Here is a 22872-nt window from a genome sequence, read left to right as displayed (position 1 = left end):
AAATTATTTATATATATTTCAAATGGTAAAATACGATGAAGTATATTACTTCAAATATATACATATATGAAATTAAGTTTGAAACCAAATTTATATTATGTCAATTAAAATTTTGTAATCATTGTCTCTTTCTTTCTTTCTTTCTTTCTTTCTTTCTGTCTCTCTCTCTCTCTCTCTCTCTCTCACTCACACACACACACACACACACACAGAAACCCATGATTAAATCAAGCTATCTTTCCCATCTCATGTAAGTGATCTCATACTAAAACAGTGGCTGAGTCACATGACCCTTTGACACAAGCCTGACAGGAAGAGATCAAACATTAGCCCGGTACCTTCGACCCCCCACCACACACACACACACACAAAAAGAGTAACAGTTTGTGCCCCGGCTCGTGTTTACACACCCGCGGTGAAGGGGGTCTTGTGTTCTCATATTCCAGCCTCTAATCTCTCCTGTATCTGTTAATCTTCACTATCTGAGCTGTGCTTCTGTTTTAGGGTCTATCCTGTGCTCAATGCTGGAGACTGTCGTCTCTGTTTCGCCTGTGAGCTGGTCTCCAGCAGACCCCCGTCTCTCCGTCCCGTAAGATGTGGTCAGCAGGGGTCCTGTGGCATCACCACCTGTTGAGATAATTATTGACCAAACACATGCTGAACTGAGACAATGGGAGCTGTGCATGCTTTCATTAGTCTCTTGTGATCTTTGGAGTCCTAAAATCACTCAGGTCTGCATAAACCTGCTCTAGGTCTCATTACTCAGTATCTGTAAACGTAAAGATATTGTCTGGGCCTTGGCCTTTGGTTCCACCACCACAGTCTATTTCAGGCAAACTAAAGATCATAATTATTTCAACAACAGGTTGAGAATTGACAAGAATTGTACGGCTCTTCACAACAAACTGTTCTCGTTATATGAAATAAACACTAAATTTAATATTATTCATTTGTGTATTTTATTAAAATATTTTTTATATTTTATTTCTATATAAAAGGAATAAAATACTGCATTATGTTTAAACACCAGTTATTTTAATGTCAAATATTACTTGTATCAGATATGATTATTATCATTATTATTATTATCATTATTATTATCATTAACATTATTATTATTATTATATTGTTTTTGTGATTTTACACACACACACATATATATAATTTTTATGTAAAATACTATTAAGAAATGCATATGAATTCACATGATAATATATGATATATAATATATTGATATATAATAGTTAATTATTTACAGTATCTATACACATATATATTTAAAGGTCTAAAGATACACCTCTTCCACAAACACTTATCACGTCCTAAAACACTAAGCTGTTTTATTTATGATTTTGTAGTGCAGCACTTTTCAAGTTAATGTTGCTTCATTTGTTGCTTTGGTTAAAGGCATCTGCATGAATGATGTCATATATTCCAGCACAAGTCTGGCTCTTCAAGGGTCTAGTGTTGGTCTGGGTCTTGGCAGGTTTAGTCTGATATGAAGCTAAAATACTTTTTTTTTCATAGTGAAGGAGATAAGTTGAGTTTCTCTGTTTCCAAATATCATACCCATTTCTCTCTCACTTGAAGAAAGATCAAAAGGGGATGCATCTCATTTGTGTCTGCGCCACGAGGGAAACGTTCAAATGCCGATGCTCACAAAAGTGATGCTTGACACTCTTGAGTCGGACGGATTTGCAACAAAAACCCAGCCATCCCCTCAATCTGAGCAGAAACTGCTTCGTCTCAGCACAAATTCACAGACAGAACATTTCTCTCCGAGTCTTCTGTCAGGTGCAGCTCTCGCGTTCCCATATTTATGAAGTTCCTTTTGAGTTCTAGCTCTTGCATATTGATGTTCCATCCCGTCTGCCTCTTTTCACATGCAGAAAATGTCGACGAGTATGCTGAAATGTGGTGCAATGAAAGCAGTCTCAGTTTCTTGTGAGGTTTTGACTTGCTGTGTCTGCAATCCAATTAAAGCGAGGGTGAAGCTTCTGCTGTGTAATCCTGGGATGGATCCTTTGAGCGCTGATCGTTCCTTTCAGGATGAATCATTTGATTAGGCATCAAAGTTTGCATGATGCCGACAACCTCCATGACAAATTCGGGTCATTTGAGTCAGTATTTGAGAAGCATTACTGCAGTGAAACGTGTATCTTTTACATCTATGCCTCTGTGAGATCCATAGGAACAATGCATGACAATGGCACTGCTCTGCGATGTAAAACTAAACAGATTCCGCTCACACTTCCCTTCATTTTGGCTGCTTTTCTCTCAGGATGCCCTGATTTTGCGAGCACCGCTCTTCATCTTGAACTGCCGGGGTCCCAGTGGATCAATAGACTGGGAAGTGTTTTTTTTTTCCTTCTTGTTTCTAATCAAGGGATTCTCAGTAGACTTTGCATCTACGCTAAGAGCAAAAAGCTGAAAGGATGAAAGGGAACAGCAGCCACTGTGTGGATTTTACTGATAGCTCTGATGAAGCACTGGGCCTTAAAATAGCTCTTGGAAGTTTGTGATATTAAATGAGTTTTGGGGATGTTTGCTTTACTCGGATCACACAGACACGCACATATAAACAAACCTCTCACCGAAATGTAATTAGAATCAAATGAAGTGCACAGGACTGAAGGAAATGATTCTTGTTTCCTCGAGACATGTCACAATTTAAGCTTTAGCCAGTACGAAATCAGTACAATTTTAAGATTCCCCCAATTCAAATCTCATTCGTACATTTGGATACAACCTGCTTACACCCCAGCAACATGAACGTTTAGGGGTGACATTACAGGTCATGCATTTTTCCTAAAAACCATGCATTTTGGGGCATTTTTATACAGTCAGCACACTGTAAAATAGTTATGTTTCCAATGAAATCAGGTTGGCCATAAACTGCATACACACTGTATGATGGAATGTCTTTAATATGAAATATCCAAGTATCAAATTAGTGTTAAAAACTTTTTACTTAAACTGCATTGCATGGTTTTTATATGTGGTTTCATTTGTTCCTAAATGTTTTGTACATTTAGAAGAATCTTCAGTACGAAATATATTGATGAATAATGATTTGTTTGTGAAATTGTTCATGTCACATTTCATTCACAAAGACTCGTTGGCATTGCCAAATGTGGGTTTTCATGTCATTAAACAGCAAGAATCATCTTTTAACATAATTTCATCATAATTTTGAGCAAGCCAAAGGCGATCACGTAGGGTTGTACTGTACGTCTGTGTGTGTGTGTGTGTGTGTGTGTGTGTGTGTGTGTGTTCTGAGGCAAATAATCACCTACAGCTGGCAAAGGTGTGAATTATGTAACTAAATTTTGACTGGTATTTTAGATGCATAATTAATTTAACAACATGTGCAGATATAAAAATGGCCTTTGGTGCAAAATTTACAAGTCTAACATAACCTCAATATGATATCTGCAGCATTTGCCCTTCCCACGGTAACAGTTTCTGCAGAATGATATAGTTATTGGATCAGCTTCAAACTGTGTAAAAGCATTTAGAACAATTACCGATACCGCTGTTTGATTGGAGCAAGAGTGACTGTGGTGTTTTGTAATTTTATGAAAGATTATGAAAAGTTATTAAAATTGTAACATGTCTGAATACAAAGAGGTCATGCTTGCAGATCCAGCTCATGCCTGTGCCGTCTGCCAGTCACTTACATTAGCTTTTATGGTGGCGTTTCATCCCAGAACATTAGAGACTTCATGCGGTAAATGCTATTTTATTAGCAATAGCCGTCCAAAACCTCAAAAATAAACAAACCCAGTCTTTCATGTGGCTTCAGCTTTGGCAGAAACGATATGAGAATCGGCACACCCTCTCATTTAGAGGCAAGGCTAAAATTATCATGACTTATTAAGTCATTGACAAGCTTTCCAATTGGGTGGCCGTTTTATGGTAATGCCAACTTTTCCAAATGTATGTCACCACACTTTCAATTAATATGCAAAATGCTATATTAATACTAGGTTCATAATCATCAAATGAAGGGCTGTTTTTGCTTTTCGAGTGGTTGAAAATGAAAGAAAAGATGCATTAACGAAACCCAAATGCACTCAGACAAACGTAATGTGTGCCTTTGTTCGCTGCTAATTATTCCTCAGGAATGTATGAAAGATAACTCAGGACAGGAAGGAACAAATTTGTTAAATGGACTCTCCATTGTTCCTGCAAAACCACCATCCATCCCTAAGATATGGCAGCCGTAGACTCTGTGAAATTACTCAATCTCATTGTTATAGAGCCTTATTACCCCCTAGAGAATAGAGTCTAGTCAAATACAATTTTATAGAAAGGCTGCCTCGCTCTCCTTCCTTCTGTGCCATCCGCAGAAGTGGCAGGGATTCCTAATAGTGATTGGTCATAAACTGATGAGGTGCTTTGGTTTTTTAAGAAACAGATCGTTGCTGAAGCCTGAGTGTGGAATGCGTAAATTGAAGTGCTCTCCCACATTTTATCAGAAAATTGACTAAATGGACATACTGTGTGTTTTCCCACTTAAATGCATGTTGTGTTTCTGCAGAGAACGCATTCAGTATGACCCTGACTGACATAATCACAAAGAAAGCTGATTTGTTTAGAACATCGGAGTTCCCTTTAGTGGCACCTGATTAGCATATGCTGAGCAATGCATTTACACTTCCTTTCTGTCAGAACAACAATAGGTCAGTGAACTGGACACACGTGGTCACATCTGATCTTTATAATGGGTAACCAGTGAGGTCAACACTTCTGCCAAACATCAATGATAACCTAATTATATTAGGTGTGCTGCATGCAGCATATATGAGACGCTGTGACAGTGTAGTCTGTTTGATATTAATATTTATTAATGAATAACATGCACTCTTTCATGGAAAATTTTCAAATCACTGTTATCTCATAACTACAACTTTTTATCTCATAATTATGACGTTGCATCTAAAAAATTTGGGTTTAACCAATATTTTCAACTTTTTTTCTATATTTTTTACTGTTTTTTTAACACATAATTTCACATTTTAAGATCATAATTATGATTTAGTATCTTAACTTTTAACCACAATTTACTTTTGTGTCAGTCTTTTAATTTCATAATTTTGACTGATTTTTTTTTTTCTAACCCATGTTTTAATTTTTAGCTCATAATTATACTGCACTAATATATATATATATATATATATATATATATATATATATATATATATATATATATTGTATTTCTTAAAATTATTTTTAACCCATAATTGTAACTTTGTATGTCATAATTTTGACTTAATATCTTAAAGATGTCTTTTTGACCTATAATTTATCTCATAATTATGAATAAGCAACTTGAAATTGTGTCCTTGACTGATGAATTCAACTTTTCATCTTGTAATTCTGAATTAATGTTCAAGTTTTCTAATCCATAATTTCTACTTTTTATCTCATAAAGTTTGGCTTTTTAACCCATAATTTGGACTTTTATCTCATAATTATGACTTAGTCTTTATCTCATTAATTTAACTTTTTATGTCCTTATTATGAATTACAAAAGCATGGATATATATATATATTTTTTTTTTTCATAATACATTAGAAATTGGCTTCTATAGTAGGCTACTGTACAAGATACAGTGGCAGTAAGTATGCTAGCATTGCTTCTCGAACATAGCCTTGTCATGTTGAAGGTCTTGACTTATAAATATTAATTAGAATACGTGACTGGACACTGCAGAACGGTTACCAAGCAACGTCAGCGTGACCTAGTTAATATTCAGAAGCTAAGCCCTTCCCCACAGTAGTGCATCGCTGTGGTCTGTTAGCAGCGGAGACAAAGCATAGTTGAGCGGCTTGAGCCTCGGTCCAGCAGCACGGGGTCCCTCTGAGAGCTGAAGCCCGCTTAAGTGCTATATGTGGTGGTCGGGGGACGCGAGGAAGGCATGTGTCTCTAGAGGTCTGGTCTCATATGAAAACACTGACACTGGAGTGCAAATAATTTTTTCCAGCGTTTGAAAACTTCTCATTGAGCTTACAGACTTGGGCTAGTGGAAAATATAAAATCCGATTCAATGAATTAACATTGGATGCATTTGAATAGGATGCAATTTAATAGACTCGGAAAAGAGAAGTTTAAATTGACTTGCCAGTCACATAAAGTTTGTAGTTAACAAAAAAGTAAAAAATAAATAAAAACACAAAGCTTGCAGTTGATCAAAGTAACGTTCATGTCCCTGAGGAGAACACTGCATGGTGAATGGCGTCAGGAAATATTATGCTCTGAATCCGTGGTATATTGCTGCCAGTATCATCATATCCTCATCACATATCAGTTTATGATGATAAAACAACCAGCAAAATATAGACCGAAAACACTGAAAACCAACAACAACCCACAGAGCAACTTCTAGTGCCACATGTGAACGCCTGTTTCCAAGTAGACTGGAAATATCTAAACGCTGTATGTTTTTTGATTTATGATCATAAGTCTTAAGTGAGATGATGGTTAAAACGAACCTTCACAAGCAAGTAACCTTAATGCAGTTTGCCAACAATATAAACCTTTTTGTCCTCCAATGATATCATTGAAGAAGCACCATAGAAGCATGTGTAGGGAGGGTCTTCCATCATGTGCTGGCTCAGAATCACAAAGAACCTTGTGACATTATTATGAATGACTGATAAGGGCAATCTGTCATAAAACCTCTTTGTCCCACTTTAATTGATGGTCCACTTTTGCTAATGGTTCAGATCAGGCAATATCACCCGAAACAAAATGCATTTTTAGTATAATCTCCAGGCTTTGTTGAAAACAAGTTGTGATATGATCTGCAAAAAAAAAAAAAAAATAGGATTGTTTTGCAAGAAACGTCCATGCATTGTAGTGCTATAGTGGATGGAGTGGATGGTGTAGGCGGCTCGCCGGGGCAGTCTCGCGGAACAAGGCAACCTCTCTGAGATTCCTCAAGAATGAAGCGCGCTTTCTTCCTTCTCTCCGGACCCGTCCCTTGTCCTCGAGCTCTCTGACTCTGTGGGCTCCGTCTGCTCTCGGTGATTGGTGGCTGGTTGCTGTACAGAGCCGAATGAAGGATACAAGCGGAGCTGGAAAGGACTGACTGTATTTGGAGTGGGAGACACGATCGGATCCGAAGCTGATGTGTATGAGGACCGTAGCGCAGCAGAGCACAACGGGCTGGGCGATCGTAGCTACTGTACAGGCTACGGGACGTTAACGGATTTGGCAGCTTGTAGGCAAGTGCTGATTGTTTGTCTAAGCAGAAAGGATTCGGTTGAAGTGACCAAATGAGGACACCGTTGTGCACGAAAGCGAAGTCGATGCGACTATGCAACTTGTCCATCCATGTACCGCTGCTGCGTAACGCGCAAGTCCCCTCGCTCAACGCTCCTGCTGATGGATGAAACGCGCGTTTTAACGCACCATGCAGCGTAAACGGTTGCAACATATTTCAGTGTGATAAACCCTTAAAGAAAAAAAAAAAAAAAACAGGTTGCCCCTATACGGACATATTTCCATATTTGTATAATACATCCTCCTGTTGATCAGAATTGTGCAATATTGAACGAAGTTCTGGATTGCATTGTAACAACAAGAATAATAATGCATACTCATGCTGGTGGTCACTATAATGTTTCGTCTTTAATTTTGTGTTTGCATGCATGTGTACAGACAGGCTACGCAAAGACATGCAAATGCATACTAAAATAATATAGATAAGATAGAAGCGATTCATATAAGAAGCTATCGATTGAATAAAAAGCTGTGTTAGCCTACGCTTTTGCGCTTTATTTGTGTGAAATATATACAGCGGCTTTGTGCTCTTCTCATTTTGAGAGCTAAAAGTGGCTGGTGTTAGCTATTTTATTGAATCTATTTATTTATTTTGATCAGCAACCCGTGCCACACTTCCACGGCGCGCGAGGGCTGGACAGTGTCTCGCAGAGGTCTTGGGCTCTTATACGAGAGGTTGGGCTCCGTATAGGTCGGGCTTTGCATATGTGTAATCAAACCAATGAGAAAGCCCTGCGCATCTGGCACACGGCAGAGCAACACACTCTGGGAAGAAGGGAAGCGTAATTTAGGGGGTGTATCCCTTGTTTAAGACGCTGTTATGGCAAAGCCAATCGCCAGATGTTTGTGCTCCTCACTCAGATTTTGAGACGAAGCAGATCGCCGGGTTACTACGCGCAGGCTGATTCGCGTCTCCAAGCCACTTTTAGCCAAAGTCTTTCTACACGCGATCTCTCTCTCACTCTCACTTTACGCACAGGATTACGCACGTCTGCTCGTCTATTTCGCGGAGCTGCAACGTCTTTTCTGTCATTCTTTAACAGGCTGAAGGGAATGGCCAAGGAGAGAGGAGCGCGGCTGGGAGAGCGCAGAGGAAACCAGAGCTGAATGGCAGGATGCACGCGACCTGAAGACGCACACAACCCCGCAGTTCAGACGCGCTCAGACCCTTTTACGCCTTCTTTTGGTTCCCTTCCCTGCGAACGAGAGGAATTACCCCTATACGACCATTGAAGGATTTTATTTTTTTCTTCTTAAATTTTCTTCAGAACTCAAGGAATCGAGGATGCATTGTGGATTAGTGTTGATCCTCTTCACGGGAATCTTTCTCGCCGTCAGTGCTTTAAAAAATGGTGAGTGTCGACTGAAATTCAGTGACCGGGGTGTTTCCTGACTTTTCTTTGGAATTAGATGGGGAAGCCTAAAAATGAGGGGTTGCGACTGTAGACCGGTCACCTGCTCTCACCTGCCGCCGGTTTCTGACACCGGAAGAGCGGTCAGATCTGTTAACCGCTGAGATATTCAGTTGTTGTTTTGCGCTGTACAACACACGCACCGACTGTGGTCAGATGTGTTCATGTGGTAGATATATTTTATAATAACTTCAAATAATAGCATTAATGTTTATCAAATGGCGAATATTTATAATATATATATATATATATATATATATATATATATATATATTATTTTACATTAATATTTTTACATGTATTATAATGAAAAATTATAAGATTATTGTGTTATATTTCTTAATACATTAAGCTAACCTTAATGTGCGTTCAAATATTTCAAAATATAATAAACTAAAACAAAATCTTATTTTAATATAGATTAACTACGCATTAGTTGAGTATTATCTTATGTTGTTATTAAAAATAAAAATAAAAAAGTTATTATAAAGTGCTACCTAAAGTTTTCTGTTCGCCTGAAAAGTTTTGTGTTGCTGACTCTAATCTCGGCCACATTTGAGAGACTGCATTTGAACATTATTTCAGATAATCTGACGCCTAACTGTAACATTAAGGGTCTGGTATAATGAACTGCAGTCATTAATAATATCTGTGTCCCATTAGTCGTGTTTGTGAATAAGTTTGGTTAAGTGTAGGTGTAATTATCTTTATAAACTTCGGTAAAAGTGTTGTTTAGTAGGCCATGCTCGATGTTTTATCGTAATCAGTCCTGTTTGCGCACTCGTCCGCCTGTTTTGTTAATTCACATAAAGTCACATAAAGGATCTCATGTCTGTCCGGAATGAAGTCTAGAAGTCTTCAAGCGAGATTTCATCGGGTCACTTGCATGTGGTTTTGTCACTTCAGTTTTTATGAGCTCATGTGCAGATAATCATGTGTTTACTGTACAATTATGAATTTAAATAATGACTGAGCATTACAAATTCTGTTTTTAAGAGTGATTTAAGGGTCATGATTCGCTCTCAACAAGATTAACCTCGCACAAAATCATCTTATAATAAAGTTTTTTTTAATTTTTTTTATGCAATATACTTTACTAACCCTTATTTAAAACATTTAGTTCGTTCTGTTTGCCTAAAATATCTTGAGTTGTTTTGGCGTATATTTTATGCTGGCAGTTTTTCATTGAAGCCCTTTCATATTTCTGTCTGAATGTGTTGTTGTTTATTAAATAAAAAGTTGTTGTTTACATGTAAACATCTCCGTTAGACTGTGAGCCATGTGGTGCTCCTTGAGTTTGTTTGTTGATGGATATGATGAAATCCAGTGTTGATCAGCTGAAGAGTGTTTGAAAGAGCAAACAGATCAAATATGGGAGACACACAGGTCATGCTTCCCTCCCACATAATGACATTAAATATAGGCGAAAATATCAAGCCTTTATTTAGTGCTTAGAAATAGGTCAGAAAAAACTAGAGGAGCTTTTCTCTATTCTAGTGAATGCTTGGAGAGAAACGGCACAGTCATTCTTATGTCAAACTATACAGTAGTGGTATTGTATTATGTGTTTAAAAATAAAATATTCAGGACAGTGTCACAATGAACATGGAATGCATTTGCACCATGGGAAACCATGTTAAAACGGTTATCATTTTCTCGTCACTGGAAGTGCTCAGTGTATTCACTGTATATATAGCTGTAGCTGTGTATTGTTGGTTGTTAAACTCGGATTGAGCAGCTGGGTGATCAGAAGGTTATTTCTTAAAAACCTTCTTCAGGTAGTTCCACACTGGGGACAATCTTCCAAAACACAGCATGGTGTATGTTGGTGACCAGATTTACTGCATGAATCAAAGTTTTCTCTTCTTTTCTTTTCTTTCAGACAAATGTGGGGACAATATCAGAATCACTAGCGCAAATTACCTGACTTCACCCGGTTACCCGCTGTCTTACTACCCGTCTCAGAAGTGCACATGGGTGATTACAGCTCCAGGTCCGAACCAGAGGATTTTGATCAACTTCAACCCACACTTTGACCTGGAAGACAGAGAGTGCAAGTAAGTGTTCAGTGTGCAGTATTTGGTGTGGAGGTGCGCCACCTGCTGGTGCTGCTTGAGTGTGTGAAGACGTTCAGCTGGTGTGGAGCAGACACCATCATGTGTGCTTGGCTTCCTTTAGTGCTGATTTCATTTACAGTTGGTTTTCCAAAAGCATTTATTTTTTTACTTTTGTGTAAATGTGTTAAAAATAACACAATTTAAGTCAACACTTGTATGTGTTGGAGTTTGCCCCTACACATTGTGCTGGCAGAGGCCAAAAGGTGAAACAATAAGGTAGTTTTATATTTTAACATCATGATTCAACAATGACATGTGGTTTGGTTGGTGCAGCTTGTTTCCACTGAGTCCAGTCCTCTCTCTCTCCTCTCTTTCTCCTTCTCCATCCGTCTGTTTCCTTTGTTTGTGCTGGCGGGTCTGAGGGACGTCATTGTACTGTCAGAGTGTGGCTGCCTCTGTTACTGTATCCCCTCCACCCAGATAGTCTTCCACCTGGAGTCCTTTGTGTTCGCTGAATGCCGCTTATTAATGACACCGTTTATCAGGATCTTTACCTTTTTATGTCTCTGTTAAACCTACAGAGATTTACAGCCCCAGATGACCCCGTGCTGTCTGCTCATAGGGGGTCCGTCTCTTCTGAGAGTTCAGGTTTCGCTGCCCAGAAACGACCAGACCCCCCTCCAGTCACAGATACGCATACGCTCGCAAATCTCCAACCAGGGGATACTTAGAGTGAATGGAGTGTGGATAGACACATGGTGAGGACATAATGAGCCCTCCTAATGAAATTATCCAGCACTGGTTTGCCTGTGTTCGAACAAGCCAAGTTAAAGAATGTGCATGTTTAGCTCCCGAGGCAGTCAGAGGATAGAAACGAGTTTAACGTGAGCTCTTTAAAGTGTGCTGGGAACTGTTTGGGATTATGAAGTTGTAGGGAAAGCAATTGAGGATTATCGAGTGCTTCTGGCCTTTGGTAATTTTTGCACAAACCAGCTTTTTTCTTTGCTGATTAAACCTAATGCCTTTAAAATCTATAAAAATATATTAGCTTGCTCCACCCCTAAAACAACTTTTATTTTTGTTTTTATTTTTTGCCCATGCAAACCACCAAATTAGCAATACAAACGGATTGCTAATGTCATTTTGTGCTTTGCTTTTTTATTTATTTTTTGTCTTTGCAGACATTTTTTGCCTTGATCTGTAACTCCGAAATGCTTTTTGTATAATTTGGTTTTGCATTATGCCTTTCCATGTGGTCATGGTTCATAAAATAGCAGTACCATTTAAGTGTAAGTGCTAACTTGAAGAAACACTCAGTCCCCTCAGTAGTGTGTTTTCTGCTAAAACTCTGCTTCAGCGCTTTCTTCCCCTCCTTAAAATGTGTTGCGGTTGTACCCCCCACCCACCCCCGCCCCCCAAGGCAGCCACTTGCATTAAATGGCACTATAATCTCCCCACTTCAATCTATCATTTTAAATTGCTGTGGAGAACAGCCATTTAAGCAAATATAAAGTTGTTTCGTAATTTCGTCCGTGATTGGCCGAAAGTTATTGGCCAGAGAGATTGAAGCCCCACCACCTCTATCGCTAATTCAACTCGGAGACCAGATAGACATCTGTTTGGTGGATCTGGTTTCTGCAGATTAGGGGGTGTTTTCTTGACTCCCAGATTCAGCTGGACACACATTAAGGGCCTCGTGCATAATGGGAACTGTTGATGGCCGAAATGGCTTCTTTATCAGATGGACTGCCGAGCGAGGGAAGCTACAACGCACGCTTCAGTGCACCGCTAGCAATCTAATTAGCAACAAATGGAATGCACATGCTCAGCATAACATGTCCGTTATCAACAAAGCAAACAAGAAATGCTTCGTGTCCACTTGTGAAAAGAAACAGCTGCCGGATCAGAGTCAACACTGGGTGTTGCATGCATGTGATGATCTCTGGCATGTTTTGTTTCTGACCGGAACAAATGGACAGATTGAGAGAGGTTTTTTTATTTACTTTTGATTGTATATTTAGATAAATATGATTATTTTTATTTAAAAAATTGTATATTTAAATACATTATTTATTTTACAGTTTGACCAAATAACTGGATTGCACATAAAAAAAAGGGATGGCAGCATTGTAGGTTGTCACACTGGTGTATTTAATGTTATTAACGCAGATGGACTTCAGTGAGGTCATAGTGTGTCTCTGTGTGTGTGTGCACTGTGTTGTGTCAGAGGCCGTCCTCTCCTGATAACACATTCCTCTGACAGCACTATGAATCATTGATGCGCCCCAATCCGCTGACCAAACAAAAACTGGAAACATTTCCTCCCGATTGTTACATTCCTGTCTTGAAGTGGTGAGGGGATGCATTGGTTGGAGGAATTGTTGAAACGTGGCAAAGGACCGAGTGTAGCTTTGCTCTCAAAAGGGATAAGCTTTACTGATTGAAGCAATATTTTTTGTACATAGTCATAGAATGCACAACAATGGCCGGTCTGTTTGGATTTGTGCATGTGTTTGCACTTGTGAATAGTCAAGATGGCATTCAGAGAATGCTTGCTTAATATTGGTCCCAATGGAGGCCACTAGAAGGCCCTCGGCTAACCCTAAGTGTGAAAGCACAGCTTTGCAGTGACCATCCTTCAGCGCCGCCCTGCTGGGTCAGCCCACAAAGTGCCACATGTCCTGCGGAGAGAGCAACTACATCTTGGCTTTCCAAACAAACCACACATCCTGTATCTGTGTTGCTCGGAGACTGGGACAAAGCTGATTAGTCATGGAGACTTTAATCTAGTAGATGCCTTTGATTTAGTTATGGGTTTAATACTCAGTAGCTGCGCTACCATTCATTTGCTCAGATGCCCTGCTGTTGATTTGAAATAATGTTGTGGCTGACAAACCGAGGTGAGAAGAGAGAGGGTAAAACAGTAGATCTCACCAGTGTTTAAATATCAACACAGCCTCTGGGACTCTGGGATGGACTTGATCCATTGTTTGCGTGGGCTCCATTGGAGCAGGGGCCCATGAGTCTCCTCTCCCCCACTGAGAGCTTCCATAGCCAGGCTGGGAATGGCCGTAACTCTCCCTGCTTCTTCCAGACACCTAACGCTGGCCCTCTCCACTCCTCCACAACGAGTAAACACAGAGAGAGCCGTATGGCATGAACATTCATCACCGGTTGTCACGGAAGGGAAAACCAAAGAAGTATGGAATGCAATGGACCTCCTTTCATCCTAAACGATGAGGTTTTTTAAAGGGTTTAGGGAATGCTTTGACCTCTGGGCTGTGGAGGAGGCTTGGGCTGACAGAGATTGTTTTAAATACTTATGGCCCCTGTTAACAGACATAAACACGGTGATCTGTTCTAAGGGATGGTCAGCAGGATCAAAAGCGTGCTGGGCAAGGCACAGAGGCAGAGTCGAACTCAGTGCTCCTAAAACAGGTGTAACGCTCCTGTTTCATCTCACAAAGATGGCATTTAATGGTAGATGTGCTTTGTGTCGCCCAGCAGACAGAAAGCAGATCGTAAAGTAGGGGCTTTTGCCTCTGCACTGAGCAGTTTGCTGTGTTGGAAGGTTGTTTCTTGTCCCTAGACTGCTTCTAAATCACATTTGTTCTGGCTCTGTGCTGGATTCTGGGTACAGGGAAAGGAGGCAGCAGCTGTCATATGGAGCAAGAGCGAGGTGGTGTTACTAAAGCCATTCCAGACGGAGAATGAGACACAAACATTGAAAAACATACACAACAGTGCCCACATACTGTTGAGAATAGAAGATTTCAAAAAACTGAGCTGTAAAAAGATGATGTATGTAATTTCTCTCCTGACGGTTGATTGCCTGCAGGTTCTGTGGTGCATTCAAAACATTGCTGTTTGTTTGAGAATCCTGACCAGTCTAACAGCAACAGTTTAACCAATGACATGAGTTTGGGGTGTGGCTATTAGTTGTATCCACCAATAAAGTATTTTTGAAAAACCTGTTTGAAAACAGTTATTATTAGACCATCTAATGAAAAAGGCCTTCTAGAGGAGACCTCAACAATGTTGCATATTATGTCCAGTAGCACGTCAGAGCTATGCTATCCACATTAGTTTTATAGTTCTGAAACAATTGTTGTTGTTCTGTATTTTCCACAGTCCCTAACCCTAATGCCTTTTTCACTTTTTGGCACACATTTCCTAACCCTAACCTAACCCTAACCCTTATTTTCTCCTTGGCCCTCTAACCCTCTTGCATGACACTGAGGAGCTTGAGGTTGTAAAGTGCTCCGGCTAATGAGAAAGATTAAAGCGGTGTGTATATTCCTGCATGTGTGTGTCAGGGCAAGGGGTTTTCCGCCACTGAAGCGCTTCACCTTGGCCCGTGTGTTGGAAGGACGGGCTGATTGAAACTCTCTCTCTCTCAGTGACATCTGCTGTCCTCCCTGCTGTTCTGTCACTGGCTTGATTCATGTCCTCCTCGTTCTCTTGCGCTCCGTCTCTCTCTCAGAAAGCCTAGGCACTTCGCCGCTCAGCGTGAGCTTATCTATGAGGGGAGGAGAGAGTGATGGAGTAGGGAAGTAGGGAAGAAAAGAAAGGGAGTGTTAGAAAGTGAGTAGATGAAGAGGAGGCAGAAGGGCAGACAGGATAAAAAAGTGGAATATTAAATAGGATGTTTGAGTTATGGTTGTATAAATGGTGCTTAGAAGAAGGAATAACCAAAATCAATTAGAAATTAAGAAAGTTGTAGCAAACCTCCACCATTGTTGCAGTAAAGCACAGAAGCAAATCTCAAAATTTGCCCACTGACAGAAGAACGATGAGAAGATTATTAAGAGAACCTGGCAAACATCTCTCCCACTTTCCTTACAGAACAGGTTTCCTTATATGGAAGTTTTTTTATTAAAACTAAAGTTTCAATTTTCTGCTGGGATCCATGAGTAAATAAGCTGAGTAAATCTTGTTTTGTTTTGTTCAAATCTTGTTGTTCATTTCTGTTTTGTTACAGCTCAGATGTTCCTAAGTAGAGGTTTACAAGTTGCATGATTAAAGAACAATTTGTTAATCTCACCTCTGGATTAGGATGTGAAGATATGACTTTGTGATGTGATAATCTAATGTAAGAAAAAACGTTGAAAAGGAAAACTGCATTTAGATAGCACTGAGGCCATATGTATTTAGTATGAGGCCATATGTATTTTTAGCACACCTAAAAATTTAAATTTAAAGTCTTTAAAGCCACAAATATTGATGACTTATCTTGCATGCATGGACAGGGCGAGATGTTTCAGTTAAGAGGCCCATATATGGAATCCGAGAATTTACGAGAAACACAGAGAGAGAGTGAAGGAGGGATAATTTCCATTGCTCAGGAACCAAGAGTTGAGGTTCTCAGCAAGACTGGTTAAAGATCTGTTTTGAGACAACCTGTTTTTTTAAGATCCCCTAGAGAACATCAGAAGGGCTTATGCTTTAACTGATGTGGTCCTGTTGGAGAGCTAATGCACTGTCATGTCTGCACATGCTGGCCTTGTTTAGTTTGCTGCCAGAGCCGCAAATGGCCCTTTATTTTTGATTGATGGGGCTCCTGCACAGCTATAGTTCAGCCCACACTGCACTGAGCTTAAGGGACCAGTTGGACTGGGATTTAGGTTTGACAAGGTTCAGCTCCACTTGGTCCCCGTGTTAAAATGGCAAACTGCGTTTTTCATCTTAAGTTTTTTTTTTTTTTTTTTTTTTTTAGGCTGTGAGATCTTGTTTTAAGAACTTAACTTTCATCTCACTATCATTGGTTTGCTCCAGTTTAGGTGCAGCCGAGGGCTGTCCATTTTCATTTTCACTGCGATACTGTTGGTAGTGACTTTGATGGCTGGAAAAGAGACATTGATGAATGGGGCAAAGGCTCTCTGATTGAGAGCCTTTGCCTCATTCGCCTGCCCATTTTGTTTGCTTTTCTCTTGGTCTTGTCTTTCAGCAGGCTGGTGTTTATTTTAGGGGAATTGTTGGAGTGCGAATGTGGTACTTTTCTCACACTATAATTCACAATTAAATATAACATGTTCCAAAAGCAGCAAACTGACCTGTTTTTAAATCAACCCCTTGGTGAGATGTTTGTGGTGTTGTAATGTTTCAGCCTTTATGCCAGTTTAAGTCTATCAGTCCCTCCTTACCTTTCCTCTCCTCCAGTTTCCAGCAGGTCTGCTGGTCATAGCATGCACACTGAGCTAATTATCTTTCAAAAGGTCTCCAAGTTGGCAGTGGCAGTGTGGATTTTTGAATGGAGAGGTCACTTTGCCCTCCAAACATTGGCATCAGCGCTTTGATCAAACTGCCGCACGAAAAGACACCACACATATGCGTGCACACACTTTGATACAAGCACATTGCCCAGGCCACAGCAGAATGCACAGGAATTGCAATGGAAAGAAAACAACACACCACCTGGCTGTCTCAGTGTGTGCCCTATGGAGTTTGTAATTCCAGGAACTTGCTTTTCTTTTTAAAGATAACGGAAAGGAAGGAGATAAAGTGAGAATGTACATGATAATAAATTAGGACACAGAATGAGTAAGGAAACAAATTGCTAGGTGTTGAAACAAATGTCTCTTTTTGAATTCTCTTTTGTTCGTCGGCTTCCTCTTATGTAATCAGAAATTGGCATCTAAAGGGTGTGTGTCCCAATTCCTTGTCTCACTGTTGACCATGACACTGTTCCCATGAGATATGATGCTGACTTGGTCAAAGGCAGCACTTTGTAAATTCCCTGCCCCCATCTGCTGTCTACATTGTACAAGCCTGGAGGAAGGGGGCAAGACACGCAAGGAAAGCAAGTTAATTGAATTACTCCCAGTGCAGTTATATGCACAGTTTTCCTCTAAAAGAAACACAAGACATTAGAGGAAAACTTCAAGTGACCCATGACGTAGACCTGGGGGACCTCCCGCTCTCATCCATGAGCCTGTAGCACAATCTCTCTCAATCTGTCTCTTTCTGTCTTCCTTTCTCTTTCCCTCATGAATGCCACCCACTGGTTTACCTCTAGTTGACCCCCTTAAGTATTCTGTTAATTACTAACTTGAGAGTACATATTAGACTGCAGTATGCATTTGGGACAGAGAATTTAGTAATAGTTGTTTTCTTTACAGAAGCTCATTGTCTCATTGCACAGTCTTCATTTGTGCCTGATTTTAACCCTACTCTGAAAGTCACTAGAGGGCCTTTTGCACCGCTTTAGTTCCAGAACTAAATGTACAGTACTAAAATACCGGGGCAATTTTGTGCAGTACTATTTCCCAGTACCATTTAATGGGTTGCATTTAAAACGACCGTGCGTACTAGGATGTGACAGAAGCCAGTCGACAGTGACACTATTGAATTGCTACGTCACAGTTTGTATCCTAATCCTAAAGAGTAGGAGCTAATTTGGTTCTTGAAAAAGGCAGTCTGGTACTAAAACCGCACCTAGTTCCTGCGGTGCGAAAATGCCCAAAAGTGGGTAGTTCCACAATTAGTTCTGGTACTATGAAAAGGTTCCTGCGGTGTGAAAGGCCCTTAGGTCATACTCTTGCCATCAGTTTAACACTATGCCAAATTTGATTTGTGGGTTATTTTATTGAACAATGCATCAGAGATACATCTATAATAATTGTCTGTTTTATTTGGTTTTTGTTGTTGGGATGGTGACATGGGTCAGACATCCTAGCCTGCGGGATCTTGTTATATACAGGTATCTCAGAATAATTAGTATTGTAATTAGCATAGCAAAAGGTATTACCTTTAAGCTGACCCTGATTATCTTTGCAGATAATAGGAATGCATTTAGCCCTCATTAGCGGAGGCTCACTTCACCTTTTACCATTGCAGAATCAGCAGCAGCCCAAAGGTGCGAGACACTGGTTGAATGGGTGCATTTTAGGTGTGTGTGTGGGGGGGGGTATTTTAATAGAGGATAGTGCACATCTGCCCTTGACCCCCACCAGCCACCTTCCTCCCTCAAACTCAATCCACATCTTTTTCTATAGCTTGACTTTTCATCTTCTTAACCATGGACCCATCTCCAGAGGGCTGGGGCCACTCTGGCTCAGTAATAATACCCCCATCAAATGTCAAGGTGGGACAAATGGTGGCTATTCTCTTAGTAATGGCCAGTGAAATGGGCTCCTGACAAAGACCGAATGAAGACCTGTGTCCCTTGTACACCATATAGTGCAATTTCTTTTTCCATTGTCCTGTTCTTGTACTAATGGGGATTTTTGTTCGCTCTTTCTCTCCAATGTACAACAACAGAGACTATATATTATTTAAATTGTATTTTTAGCTGAATACTATGCAAACATTTTATATCACACAGCACTAGTTCTCAAAACATTAGACATCAACACGTCAAGTGGTGACCTAACACAAAATTTAAGTACTGCCTTAGATGTATGGTTATGCATTTTGTAAAAAAAAAGAATAACAAAAATAATAATAACCAATAATAAATAAATAAAAAAATATATATATATTAGCTCTAGCAAAGTTAATAACTTATTTTTTTCTAAACTGCAGTAGTTTTGCAGAAATTTCCTCCACCATGCCATTGCTACACTCTAGTTAAACTTTTGAGGAGAAGTTAAGCCAGTTTTAGTGCAGTTCCTCATCATATCCTGTCAGTGGATGACACACAGATATCCATCCTGCCCTGCTGGTTGAATACAAAACTTCCTCAAGCTCCTTCATCTGTGTTTATATTGAGTCATTTGGGAATTGTACATTAGCGAAGAAGTGAGACACTCCGATGTAGACTAACTGAGCTCTGTTCTGTGGCTCGCTTAGTGTATGTGTTTCACTTAATCAGTAAATGCATATTAGCCATTTTGCCTCCTGGGCACAACTCTAATTAATTGCTCTTGCTCCTTCCTCCAACGAGAACAGGATGTTAGATTCTAAATGAGGGCATTTTATGGTCTAATATGCCTTCTGTGTTTCTTCGAATTCTAACCCATAAAGCTTTCTGTTTTCCAGCAAAATTGCTTTAATGGATAATGACAGATGATGGAAAGAGGGGAAGCATAATTGTTTGCTGACGTGCACTGTTGTAGAGGAGAATTAATAATGTAGTGGTAGCACAGTGGCCTCTTTGTCTTGTGGTCCTCTCTGCTTTTTCCTGGCAAACATAAATCTCCAACAAGTTTGGATTTGGTTAAGAGGAAGAACAAGTGCTTGTCTCAGAGTTGTAAACAAAAAACTGGAAAGCTTGCTAATGGTGTTTCAATTTTTAGCCAGAGCAATCTTGTATCTTATGGTATACCTTTTCTGCATTTACTGTAGCCTCTTTCATCTGATTATTTGCCTATTATTAAAGACTATAGTGAAACTGCTTGTAGTGCAGTTCGCAATAATTCCCTCAAAATACTGGAATTCATTAATTTGATTGTTGGGAATCTGTGTCTCTCCGAACAGCCTAATTAGCAGTGCTAATGAAAGCAGACACGCTAAATCCATCAATGATAATCATAATTGCCATTTATGAAAGCGTGTGGTGCGATCTCCTGCACTGCACCCATTCAAAATTGATTAGCATCTAAAAATATGTCTCAAAGATTAAGCATGATGCTTAAGACCTCTCTGCAATTGTGGCCACTGGGGCTGGGTTGGAGTAATTTACTCTCATGAAACTGAAAAGTATTGAACTGCTTGACATGTCCACACCCTTCGCCAGCCCTACACCACATGCACTGTGTGCCACCCATTATTAAATGGTTCTACTCTAATCACTTGGGTTTAGGGATGAAGGGTGGATGTTTGGATAGACACATATGTCACTGGGGAACATCAGGCATTCATTCTGATGTTGACAAGAACTTGGGAACAGATCAGAAGACAAAGTCTATTTGAGGTCAACAGCATACATGCATTTTGTAAAAGTGTTTTCACACCTGAGATTAAAGGGTTTTGAATTTGTATAAAGACCCCCTGTAGTGAATCCATGCATTTTTGTAAGATAAATATCCAGATTTCAAATGTAGTAAACAGTTTTTTTCTCAATTCTGCTGACTGTGTGGAACCGAAACTATACTGTATTCTTTCGAGACAAAGAATAATGTAATTCTTAACTTGTTTCAACCAGTCAAAAGATATAGTAAAAAATAAACAAAAGCACCACTAAGCCGTTACTCAGTTATCATAAAACTCAGGGCTAACTTCTTAGCCATAGCCTCAAGTCATGGGCCCTTCCTCTACACACTGCAACAGTCGCATGTAAGCTAATAACTCCATCAGGGAGTGTTTTCATTCTCTGTACTATTACAATGGACTCTGGTCCCAACCCCATCTCCTTTTTTTTTTTTTTTTTTGTCTGTCTCACCAACATTTTGAGTGACAGCAGTGAGGTTATTATCGTTCCAAATGTAGCTAGTGGCTGCAGAGCCCATTACAGAAGGATTGGTTAACGCTTGTCACATACTATGGAGAATGGTGGATCGTTATGGTGAGCGAGCTGCTACCTTGTCCCCTAAAGGCTGGGGATGTTAAAATAAAAAAAAAACCAGCTTCCTTCATAGGGAATTTTAACCTTGTTCGACATGGGCATCTTTGTGACAGTTTGTTGGTGTTATTTTTTGCACATGATGTTTGGGTCAGAGTCCCTCAACAGCTTTACTTGTTTACACTTTCTTGAAGACAACGATGACTTGTAGATCCTCTCAGCCATCTCCATCTCAAAAGATGAAATAAAAAAAGAGTGATTGTTTTGAAAAGGGCACGTCAAACCTAATCTTTCTCTATGGCAATGGGTAAAGTGTATTGCTCTATTGTAGACCACGCCGAAGATTGGTGTCACCTCTGTCATATTCATTTATATGATTATGGGGGGTGTAAGTAACAGACACTATCAAACCCTGAGTCTGCAGTACATTGTTAGCTTGTGGTTGATTGTTTTAACCATTCTGAATTGCGTAGCCATTATTATCCCCCCGGACTGTCTTGTCTGTTAACATTGCAAGGCAGTGAAGTGAAGGTCTCTGAGAATTAGATTCATCCTTTTTGTTTTAATTTCCCCTTTGGATTGGCAGACTATTTTCACCACTATTATGGTTGAATGTGTGTGTGAGTGAAGGGGCTTCAGAGACTTCATGGAGGTTCACAATCCCTAACAACAGCCCAGTGGTATAGGCCCAAAGATTTTGTAGAATTGAAGAGGGCAAAGATAGACAGAGAGAGGAGGGGAATGCATTAAAACAATCTGTTCGCTGTCTCTCCCGGAGTGGTAAAATGAAGCAGGCGGAAACCAGGAGGAACGAGGATATGGTTTAAGTCCAGGGGCAGGTGGAGAGGTGTCTGGTCTGAGAAATTGGGACTGTATACTTGGTGAGAATGCTTTACACCTCTCTTCTTTGCTTCAGGGTCCAAATTCCATTTTAAAATCGGTCCCTGCTGTTTTTTCTTGATCTGTTAACGGCGAATTCCGTTTCGCATTTTCAGACCCCCGCAAGTTCCCAAAGAAATAGATTATCAAATACTGCTCTCCACAGACCTCTCTGGGAAAAAGTCTTGTAAAGTCTTGAATGTAAAATGGCCTCTGCAGTCAATCCCATAATGCCCTGCACATGATTAGCAGGGCCAAGTTGGCACTGAGGATCCACTGAGCTTGTGGAATGGTATGAAGCTGTGCACAGTCTGTGTAGAGTAGTTTTTAAAAACAGAGATGAGAATGTGGCTAGAATGCTTTTTTACCTGAGCAGCACTGGCCTTGAGGCGACTACTGCAGTTCCATCTGCATCTTATTCTAATACCTCCCACTCCATCTTTACAAGGTCCATCTGTGTTAGGGAACAAGTGCTGTGCCTGGCTAAAAAATGCAATAAACAAGATTTCTGAAGGTGTTTTTTCAAAGCCGCAGCAGAAAGGATGTCTCGAGGAGAGCTTGTAGTACAGTATAATGTTACCTCCGTTGTGACTATGGTTGTGAAACGGTGACTGTGATTCTGTGACAGACTGCCGAGATCCGATAACACACCTTTGATTCTCACGGCACCACTGAGGAGGAAACAACTTCTTAAACCCCCAAATCTTTGGATGGATAACGCTTGCATCAATTTTTCAAAGGTCTGGTCACGCTTGGCTTTACCTAGGTGGGATTTAAAGTAGAGAGAAAATC

The 22872-nt window shown here is 40.0% G+C and overlaps 1 protein-coding gene across 2 annotated transcripts in view; it reads left to right on the top strand.

Moving 5' to 3' along the window:
• The first annotated feature begins 8040 nt into the window (after nt 1–8040).
• LOC128013193 (neuropilin-1a) overlaps nt 8041–22872 on the top strand; it is a 63579-nt gene continuing 48747 nt past the window's right edge. For both annotated transcript variants that reach the window (XM_052595979.1, XM_052595978.1), the window contains exons 1-2: nt 8041–8643; nt 10586–10760. In XM_052595979.1, coding sequence (XP_052451939.1) covers nt 8577–8643; nt 10586–10760 — 242 coding nt within the window. In that variant the 5' untranslated portion in view covers nt 8041–8576. The remainder of the gene's footprint in view (nt 8644–10585; nt 10761–22872) is intronic.

This window comes from Carassius gibelio, chromosome B24, assembly GCF_023724105.1.
Source record: "Carassius gibelio isolate Cgi1373 ecotype wild population from Czech Republic chromosome B24, carGib1.2-hapl.c, whole genome shotgun sequence".
NCBI classification, from domain to species: domain Eukaryota; kingdom Metazoa; phylum Chordata; class Actinopteri; order Cypriniformes; family Cyprinidae; genus Carassius; species Carassius gibelio.
The sequence above is the reverse complement of the archived record's forward strand: the minus strand, read 5'-3'. Positions and strand labels throughout refer to the sequence as shown.